We start from the raw sequence: 11,090 nt of genomic DNA on the forward strand, positions 1-11,090 counted from the left end.
TCCCTCCCTTTCATAACATCTTGGTTGATGTTGTGGTTCTGTTCGCCGAGGCATGGCACTCTTCCACAGATTCAATCAATAAGCACATCGACCTGGACCCAATATACCGGCCACTGCAGCGGACAGCTGGAACTGACAACCGGAAGCGGCAGATACAAATCACTATAAATGCCGGAGGAAACATCACAGAAGCGCTTCATGGGAGGCTCCCAAGCACTGAGAATGTCACCTAGACAGGGGACGAAATGTCTGCAACTCAAATTCCCAGCTCGGCGAACAGAACCACAACAATGAGCACCTGAGCTACAAATCTTCTCCCAAACTTTGATCTTGGTTGATCCAACATCTCAATTTCATTCTCCTGCTTCAACTCCATATTCCTTACATTCAAAACTCTATCCATTTCAAATTGGAATATCCCGTGACTGGCCATCCCCAGTCCTCTGAATGCAGAATTCCAAAACATTACAACTCTCCGAGTGAAGACATTTCTCCTTCTTCCATTCCAAAACAATTTATCTTGAAACAATGCACTGTCTTCCTAGCCATTATAATTTCTAATTATGGTCTTGTGTCATCTTTTATTATCAGGGCTAAACCTATTTTCTCCCTGACCATTTTGTTTGTGTTTTTGATACATCAAGTGGCCAAGGGTAGTTATTTCCCCATCTTGGTCATCATGCAACCACATCTCTGTAATGCTTACAGCAAACTCATTTATCTCCATCAATTCACCTGTCTTTTTGTAAATGCTTCGTGCATTCAAATAAAGAGCTTCTAATTTTAACATTGTACCATTTCCTTCATAATCTGACCTTACTTACTGATGCACTATTACTTTGAATGCTCTGCCTTTCTGTCAGACTCTGATTACTTCTACTCAAAATGCTACACTGTTTGTAAAATTAGAGTGGTATAGTGTGAGGGTAAAACTTAATGGTGAGAAAGGAAGGCTTGACCAACAATTGGAGAGCCTGCGAAAGCAACACATTAACTTTTTTAGGAAGGTCCACCACTGTGTCAATTACACATTTGACAGGGGAGCGGCAAACCTCTCCCAGGATTCTGAAGGTGGGAACCTCATCCACAGAGAGCTGTCACTCAGAGGCATGCAGCTTATTATTGCCAGGCTATGCCAGTGAGGAGGTCATGGTCGTTGCTGGTAAAACACCCATCTGTAGCCCAGGATCACTGAGGGACCAAGTCACAAGTAAGTGGTGGTAGGAGGAAATAGCAGACTCAGGGCTATGGGAGAGAACAGGTTCACAGTAAAGGAAGGGTGACCTTCAGTGGGGAGCAACCCCTCTTCTCCCCTTCCCTTTAGATCGAGGACTCGCTTGCAATGGCATTAAATTCTGTCTGTGTGGGATGACATTGGATGAGATGATATGGCAGGAAATTAAGATGGCATATTGAGTGACTAGGAATGAGGAATTGATAGTTTTTACACCCCAGATAAAAACCTTCTTGTCCCGTGATCAGCCAATAAGAGCTGCAGGCAAAAGGCAGGAAAGTGGAATTGAGGATTATCAGATCAGCCATGATCTCACTAAATGGTGAGCAGCCTTGATGGGTTGAATGGTCTATTTCTGCTCCTAGGACTTATGATCTTATGGGTTACAATTTATGAAAGTAAAGATACCTGCTGAACACCACTTGCTGCCTTCACTATTTCCCACAAGGAATCACCTCTGAGATCCAGTTGCTTAAAGGCTCCTTCCTGCAGGGCCCTTGCCTCCTTAGCCAGTAACTGTGAAATACAAAGGCTGGGTTTGGCCCAGCATCACTCACCTGTCTCTCTTCTCCTGGTATCAGTCTTCCAGCAGATGAATATGGGCTGATGACAACTCTGTAGCTCATCACACCTCCTGTAGCTGGAGTCCAGGACAATCTCATTGAGCTGTAACTCAATTCACTAATCACCAAATCCCGGGGGCCAATGATCTTTTCTGCCACTGGTGAGAATAAGGGACAGCGAGGATTAGAATTATCTATTGCAAGTCAGTGAGAGCATTCATTACCATAATGCTGTTCTGCCTCTATCCTATTTACTTACAAGTTCCCTCGAGAAGTGATTTTTTTTCAAATTTCCTTTCAGTTCCTGGTACTCTGATTAACACCTTTAAGAAGATCTGGATGGATGTCTGATTAGCAAGAGGATTGCAGTTTATAAGGATAATTACTGAGACAATCCAACATTTTGCAAAATATAATTGTTCTTCAGCTGCTGACAACTGGGAGATTCTGTGCCAAGGAAGGCAACTCATTACAGGACACAAAATACAGGATGGATAGTTAAAGGCTTCAGAAAAGAGTTTTAACTTCTGACCCAACCTACATCCTTCGTGTATAATGGGACATCTGATTGGGACATTGTGCACATTTCTGCCTGCTAGAAATGCTTCATTACCAAGACCATCTACTTCCATCTCTGTAATGTTGCCTGTCTATGTCCTACCTTAACTCACCTTTAGCTGAAATATTAATGAGTTCCTTTCCTACCTCCAACCTTAACTATTCATTTCTGGCAGGACTCCCATGTCCTCCCTACATAAACTCAAACTCATACAAACCTCAGCTGCCTACACCAAACAACACCAAGGCCTATCACCCCTGTGTTCACTGAAATACATTGCTTGTTAATTTGTATATCAATTGTCCTTTATTGTATACAGGTGATGGCCATTATTTGAGGTTTCAGACATATAAAAATACAGTTACTGAAACTGCAATGCTGTTGAATTAGGGAGGTGTACACTTGTAGTATGTCACTCTGTAAATAAATGTAAGGCTGAGTAAAGATTAGCTAGAGTTTCATCCTTCACCAGTTAGCTTCCTGGAGCATAAACAGTTCCCAGTCCAGGACCACCTTGATTTTTGTTTTAATCCATGAACTGAATTTTTGATTAGATGGAAAGACTCTCTGTTGTAGTAACAATGGCATTGGAGAGCAGAATCCAGAATTCTCACTCCCAAACCCACTATTTTTTGCAGAGGTGAAATGGAAGCAAGATCTAATTTCCACAAACATGGTTCATGGATGCAACTGCGCCTCAATCAGATCTAATTGTCACTGGTCAGATGTCTAAAATAGCTTACGGTCTTTCGACCTGGTACAAGAAGATCTAAACTTACCAGTGATGGAGAGGTAGGGTACTCTTTTTGAAAGGTTATGCATCTGTTTAGTGTGGTAATAGCAGAATTGTTAAAAGTAGCCATGAAAGTACATAAAAAGTGAATAAACTAATTGGAATTGTTAGGATCATTGTAGCTATCAAGGAAAGCTATCAAGGAAAACTGTCGAAGGGAGCTATCATGCTATCACATTGTTTAAAGCTCCTGCCCTTTAAACATGTGGAAAAAAACTGTTTGCAATGTTAAAACCAATGCTGTTATTACAGGGATAGTGCTGCATGACTGATTCCAAAACCTTTCATTATCACAATGGGCTGCCAGTCAGTTCACAATTTGATTGAAAGTTGCAAGTGATTAATCAACATTTTGAAATGGGGCTGTGAATTTCAACTTTTTTAAAAATAAGTGATTAAAAGAAGTAAAGTAGCATGTTTTGTTTTACCAATTAGCATGTTATTTTATATAGTGAATTGATCAACTGACATTGGAAACCTTTATTTAATCTTAGCCTGGGTCCCAAAGTCTGGCTATGGTGGTTACTAGATGATTTAGAGTGGTATATGTGAAGGTCAAAGGTAGCGGGTGAGGGGCATGGGTTGGCATAAGTTACCATTAAGTTATAGTCATGGCTATAAAGGGTCATGCAGTTGGAGAGAGGATGATAAGTGGATTGAAGTGCAATGGTAGGTGGGTGAGGATCATGAAATTCAAGCCTTACTTCAAATCCTTCCATTGTCTACCCTTCCACAGTTCTGTAATCTTCTCTGGCCCTCCAATCCACAACAGTATCTATGCTCCTCAAATTTCAGCCTCTTCAACATTTTCATTGCTCCACCATTGGCAGGCATGCCTTCATCTGCCTCCACCCTAAGTCTGTCTGTTTAACCCTCTCTGTTCCTCTATTTCATTCTTCCTTTAAGCTAGTCCTTTAATATAATGAATTCTGAGGAATGATCACTGGACCTGATATGTTAACTCTGATTTCTTTCCACAGATGCTGCCAGATCTCCAACTGGCTTTCTGTTTCAATCATTTTGCTTGTTCACTGTCATTAATTTCACTGTTGCTCCTGGTGTTGACAAGGTATTTGCTAAACCCGTTTCCACAAACATATCACATTTCTCAGTGGCTGCCTCTTGCTCAGACTCACCCCAAGTGGATTCCAACTCAAGTTTCATCCTTGACGTTTTGAATCCACACAGGTATTTCTGTGAACATTCCACAGACAGCTGCTCTCGCCACATCCTGAGATCCACACTCTCGATCTCTCATTCCAACAGCACCACTTCATGCTGGCTCAGAGCAGCCCTGCTCCCCAGTTCCACTTCATCCTCCAGTTCATTCAATGTGCCAACAAGAAACTTTTTTTCCTTTCTGGCATCAAGGATTACAAGATGCAACAAGCACAGCCTTTCAGAACCTTTCTCCCCACCCCTTCCCTTTAACTCCATCCCCTCTCCCAACCCCACCTCCTGTTATGCATTTTTTTAATCCCTCCTGATCTTCCTCTCTCTGATGCACTCAGCAAAGGTCTTAGTTTTATCCCTCTGTGTTCCTACCTTAATGAATTTTGGGCACAACATTCATGATGTCGAACTCTTCTTCTGGTGCCTTCGCCTCTGTGCCCATTTCTTTGGACAAGAGTCCTCTCCCCATCCCACATACCCCTTCGCCCACCTCCAACACTCTCCCACCATCTGGACCCCTCCCTCTGGACCAGTTTATTGAGAACTGTCAACTTGACATTGGTTGCCTCAGTTTCTCATCCTCCCTCACCCATTCCAACCTATCTCCCCATGAAACTCCTACACTCAATGATCTCAGATCAAAAAAAACCCACAGTTCTTTCAGTTTTCCTTTTAATATTATAACCTGTCCTATTGATTCTGGAAAGACCCTTAGGAAAATCCATGCTATGTTAACAGTGCTTGCTAAATACAAGAAGATTGTTGAATTATATGAATGCTAAATATGTTTTCCCAGAAGCAACACAGCCACAGAAATACCAGGTCAAATCTCTAAATCAGACATCAGTCTTTAAGGAAGAACTTTTTAACATAAACCTATGCTCATTCAGGACTGGATTGAAACTGTCCAAATTCATTTCTTCCAGATCTAGTCAAGGCAGGGCACAGAGACCTATCCCCTCAGCTTAGGGCCAGACAAATCCTGAAGGTGTAAGTGAGACTCATTTTGTCATTCTGCTCTGCTTTGAGAAGCATTTCCACCACATGATTCACAGTTACTTACACAGCGTAGTCCTTACTGGTCTTGGAGGCTCTGAAGCTGTGAAACAAAGTCTTCTGGATACTTTAGCCAAAATGGTACTGAGCAGTTCAAAGTCCTCCACAAATAAATAGTGCTCTTCAAATGGATCAGAAGCAATGTTCTTCAATTCATTTTTGTCTGCATTTTTTATTCCTTAAAAAGAGATTTTTAAAAATACATTATGAAGACACATTCACTCAAATCTTGATGTCTGTTGTATTTTATGTTGACATTATCAGATTTATCTAATTCAGATGTTTTAGACCTCCATGGGGAATGGAGCAGTTTGTATTTGAAGCACCCAGCGCCAGAACTCCAGGTCAGTCAAGCACGTGGGGAGAGCAGTGTAAAACACCCCATGCACTTGCCCAATAAACTGCCTGATCTAACCTGGAAGAACAAGTCTTTTGTACCAATGACAGCCATCCAAGGTCTCCCTCAGTGAGATTGTCAATTCCTGCCACATTACAGGCTGTATGTAATTAGGTCCTTGTCTATTAGAAACTAAACTGAGAGATTTCCCTGGATTCGCATTCACTGAACACCTTACGGCCTACAAAGGACACTGTAAACCCCTCAGTTTGCACTTGATTTGAACAGAGATTTCAGGGTAATCCAGCTCACTGACTCATGCAGTGCCTGAATTTTTATATTTTGACATTGAAAAGGCAGTTTGCTGCCCCAGTAGGTTGGGGCTGTAATACAAAGTGTTGCTGAATAAAGGAATAACTGCTGCACAATTCCTTTCATGGTAACTTCCCAATCCACTCATGGCACAGTGAGTACTGAAGGTTGTAACGTAGGACTAAGTCATGAATAATCTCACATTCTAATGGATAACTTCTGCTTGAAGGTGGATGAGTATTGAAACAGGGCATGAACAAACTACTTGTACTTAAAATCAGAATTTGGGACTAGAAGTACACGATGGTCGACTAAATTCAATAGGAAATCTTTATTACACACAGTGCAGTCAGCATACAGAATTAGCTGTCACAAAGGCCAGTTGAGGCAAATAGCATAGATGCACTTAAGAAGCTGGATAAGCATGACGGTGGAAGGAACATGTAGAAGGATATACTGAAAGGATAGAGGTTCATATCTAGTATAAATGTGCACCAGTTGGACTGAATGGCTTGTTACTTTGCTGTAAATAGAGATTTTGTGGTAATTTGAATGCTCATTAATGATACACGATCTTCTTATTGTTGAACATAGACTACTTCAGTATCTGAGGAAAAGCAAATGATGCTGAATGTTGTGCAACTATCAACAACAAACATCCCATTAATGGCCTTATGAAGGAGGGAAGGCCATTTATTAGATTAGATTAGATTCCCTACAGTTTGCAAACAAGCTATTTGGCCCAACAAGTCCACACCAACCCCCTGAAGAGTAACCCACCCCCCTACATTTGCCTGCGACTAATGCACCTAACACTATGGAGTTTAGAAGATTAAGGGGAGACTTAATAGAGACGTACAAAATAATACATGGCTTGGAAAAGGTGGATGCTAGGAAATTGTTTCAGTTAAACGAGGAGACTAGGACCCGTGGACACAGCCTTAGAATTAGAGGGGGTCATTTCAGAACAGAAATGCGGAGACATTTCTTCAGCCAGAGAGTGGTGGGCCTGTGGAATTCATTGCCACGGAGTGCAGTGGAAGCCGGGACGCTAAATGTCTTCAAGGCCGAGATTGATAGATTCTTGTTGACTCGAGGAATTAAGGGCTACGGGGAGAACGCTGGTAAGTGGAGCTGAAATGCGCATCAGCCATGATTGAATGGCGGAGTGGACTCGATGGGCCAAATGGCCTTACTTCCGCTCCTATGTCTTATGGTCTTATGGTCTTACTATGGGTAATTTAGCATGGCCAATTCAACTGACCTGCACATCTTTGGATACACAATTGGCTTACCTGGCAACACTTAATAATGAAGCCTGACCAAGCTTACTTGGTTTTTTTTGCCACCTCCCCCCTCCACTGGGTTTGCACTTGCTTCAAAACTGTTCGTCGAGGAGATCATCCAGCTCTGAGGAAAAGTCACCAACCTGACGTTTTAACCCTGCATCACTGTCTGCATGTGTTTCCTGCCTTGCTTAGTGTTTTGCAATGTTTAGTTCTGCTTATACCTCACAAAGCAAGGCTGGCCACCTGTGGTGACAAACATCAGTGAACGTCAACTCCTCGAGGAGCAGAGATAACAAAAAAGAAGATAATTAGCTGCAATCAAAAATTAAAAGCAATTCCCTTTGCAATGATGGCATTGGAACACCACCTGTTTCTGAAACAATAATCTCACTGATTGTTTCAGCCAGTCTGCTGACAGCCATGAGAGCAGAATGTTAGTTATAAATAGAAAGTCACTGTGCAGATGCAGAACAGGGTGAAATCAGCGGTGGGAGTGGGTAGAACAATTATCTCAACAAAGTTACAGCGTGCAAAACATTCATAGAGAACACACAACTCTTCTCAAAGGCTGGGCATTTTAATCTGATCCATTACTAGATACTGCAAAAGTTACAGTGCGTGGCAATATTTATATAATAGTATTGAAAACTTGTGCTTCAGAACTAGTCGCACCCCTAGTTGAGCTGTTTCTGTACATCTACAGCACTAGTACTTACCCGGCAATGTGGAAAATATCCGATAAACTAAAAATATGACAAATGCTACCCAGCATTTAGCATCTCATCAAGCCACTGTTGACCATCAGTAAAACAATAGAAAGAGTCATTGGCAATGTTTTCATGCAGAATTTTCCTAGTGATGACCTGCTCACTGACACTCAGTTTAAGTTCTGCCAGAGCCCCTCAGCTCCGAGTAGTCTTGATGTAAACCTGGACACAAGACTTGAATTCCAGAGGTGAGGTGAAAGTGACTGCCATTGACATGAAGGCCATATTTGATCGAGCGTGGCATCAAAGAGCCTTAACACAACTAGCAAAGGGAATGAAGGGAAAACTCTGCTGCTTCAAGTCATACCCATCACATATGAAGATGTTTGTGGCCATTGGTGGTCAGTCATCTCAGTTCCAGGACATCAGGTAGTGTCCTAGGCACAACCTTCTTCATCAATGGGACTCAGTGGCTCAGTGGTTAGCATGCGTTCAATTCCCACCTTGGGTGACTGTCTACGTGGAGTTTGCATATTCTCCCCATGTCTGCGTGGGTTTCCTCCGGGTGCTCCAGTTTCCTCCCACAATCCAAAGATGTGCAGATCAGTTGAATTGGCCATGCTAAATTACCCATAGTGTTAGGTGCATTAGTCGCAGGCAAATGTGGGGGGTGGGTTACTCTTCAGGGGGTCGGTGTGGACTTGTTGGGCCAAATAGCTTGTTTCCACACTGTAGGGAATCTAATCTAATCTAATCAATGGCCTTCCCTCCTTCATAAGACCATTAATGGGATGTTTATTGTTGATAGTTGCACAACATTCAGCATCATTTGCTTTTCCTCAGGTACTGAAGTAGTCTATGTTCAACAGTAAGAAGAACTGGACAATATCCAGGCTTGGGCTGACAATTGGCAAGTGACATGTATGCCACACAAGTACCAGGGAATGTTCATCTCCAACAAGATAAAATCTAACCATTGTACTGTAACACATAATGATATTATTACCACTGAATCCACACCCCATCAACACCCTAGAGATTATCAAAAAATCAGAAACTAGACTCCTCCAACTATTTAAATACAGAGGTTACAGGATCAGGTCAGATATTAAGAATGCTGTAGTGAAAAACTTACTTCCTAACTCTCCAAAGCCTGTCCACTATCTACGAGGTACAAGTCAGGGATGTGACGGAATACTCTCCAATTTCCAGGAAGAATGAAGCTCCAACAACATTCAAGAAGCTTGACACCAGGACAGACAAAGCAATTCACTTAATTGGCATACCATCTGCAAACATTCACTCCCTTTATCACTGACACACAATAACCATGGTGTGTACTATCTACAAGATTCTGGATTAGTGGTGCTGGAAGAGCACAGCAGTTCAGGCAGCATCCAAGGAGCAGCGAAAATGACGTTTTGGGCAAAAGCCCTTCATCAAGAATAAAGGGCTTTTGCCCGAAACGTCGATTTCGCTGCTCCTTGGATGCTGCCTGAACTGCTGTGATCTTCTAGCACCACTAATCCAGAATCTGGTTTCCAGCATCTGCAGTCATTGTTTTTACCTACTATCTACAAGATGCACTGCAGAAATACATGCTCATTGGACCTTCCCAAAACATGACAACTTCCGTCTTGAAGGACAAAAACATCAGCTACACAGGAAGGAGCTCCCCTCCCAGCCTCTCATTCTTCTACTTTAAGACCATTGATTTGGTCCCATCTTCAATCTATAGATTCAAAAGCACACCAGGGAGCTAAGCATATAATTTTAACTGACAGCTCAGTGGAGAGCGTGCAGTAACATCAAAGGCTTTTTTTTGGATGTGGCAGTAAAACCATGCTATGTCTTCTCACTTGGGTGAAGTCAAAGATACTTAAGTCACTCTTTCAAACAAAAGCAAGGCCTTTTCTGCAGTATCCTGACCAAATAGCTGATCTAAACAGACCTCACTAGGATCTTGCTGTAAGTTGAATAGCTATGTTATCTATATTACAACAGTGGCGACACTACAAATTGTGTTTCATTGTCTGTAAAGAGCGATATCGAGTGCTGAGGTAATGAAAAGATACTAAGGAAATGCAAATACTGTTTTATTTAAGTATGGCCTTATTCCTAGCCTTTCAAGCTGCTCTGCAGTTTAACAATGTACTCAAAGCAACCACCAGATGGCAGCAAAAGTCTTAATAATTCTTAAATCGCCTACAACCCAAAAAGGCTTTTAAACGAATGCAGTAAATAGCACACGAGAGGCTTTAGGAAAATGAGTACAATTAAACTGTGATGAAGATATTAACACAAACCATTAATAACGCAGCATTTGGCTTTCAGCAACAAAATACTCTTGGAACAACTGCTTCCTTGTTCCGTAGAGTGTTGTCTCCGAGAAAAGTTGGTAAATTCTTTCTGTCACAAGTTGGGAGCATGTGACACGATGCAGTAATTTGTATCAGAATGAGACAATTAGCATCTAAATATATGGCTGTGCTATAAAAATGTCATTGCACATTGCCACCTAACACATAAAATATTCCCTGAAAGTGTGAACAGCTTGTTAATATCCTATTTTAAGAAACTGGCTAATGGCATTTTAAGTTTCACAAATGGAGATACAGAATACAAGAGTAAGGGGATGATAAATTTGTTCAATGAAGCAGCGTTTAGTCCACAGTTATATTTTTGCTTGCAGTTACCACACTATTAAAGCACATTAGAACTCTTCGCAGTGTACAGGATAATTCTCCAGAATGAAGAACTTTAACTACAGATAGTGGCATTAAGGATACTTTTTAATCCAGAGTAAAGAGAAAATACCATTCAGCCTTTTGAGCCTGTTGTACAATTTCAACTAGATCATGATTCATTTCTATCTTTACTCCCATTCACCTGTCATTTAGTTCCATATCCTTAACACCCTGACCCAGCGAAAAGATTTCAATCTCACTTTTTAAATGAGTCGTAGACTGGGAGAATTAATTCAAATTCCTTCTAACCTTTGTGTGAAGAACTATATCCTGGCTGTGCCCACAGCATGGTCCAGCTCTAATTTTGTTTGAATGTTATG

At 41.6% G+C, this 11,090-nt stretch overlaps 1 protein-coding gene across 1 annotated transcript in view; it reads right to left on the bottom strand.

The window, feature by feature from the left end:
- Positions 1-10,451, bottom strand: part of LOC122561476 (collagen alpha-1(XIV) chain-like) — a 70,319-nt gene extending 59,868 nt beyond the window's left edge. The window contains exons 1-3 of the mRNA XM_043713221.1: positions 10,330-10,451; positions 5,386-5,556; positions 1,792-1,955 (exon numbers count right to left, since the gene is read on the bottom strand). Coding sequence (XP_043569156.1) covers positions 1,792-1,896 — 105 coding nt within the window. The 5' untranslated portion in view covers positions 1,897-1,955; positions 5,386-5,556; positions 10,330-10,451. The remainder of the gene's footprint in view (positions 1-1,791; positions 1,956-5,385; positions 5,557-10,329) is intronic.
- Positions 10,452-11,090: the final 639 nt, after the last annotated feature.

This window comes from Chiloscyllium plagiosum, chromosome 23 (genome assembly GCF_004010195.1).
Source record: "Chiloscyllium plagiosum isolate BGI_BamShark_2017 chromosome 23, ASM401019v2, whole genome shotgun sequence".
NCBI classification, from domain to species: domain Eukaryota; kingdom Metazoa; phylum Chordata; class Chondrichthyes; order Orectolobiformes; family Hemiscylliidae; genus Chiloscyllium; species Chiloscyllium plagiosum.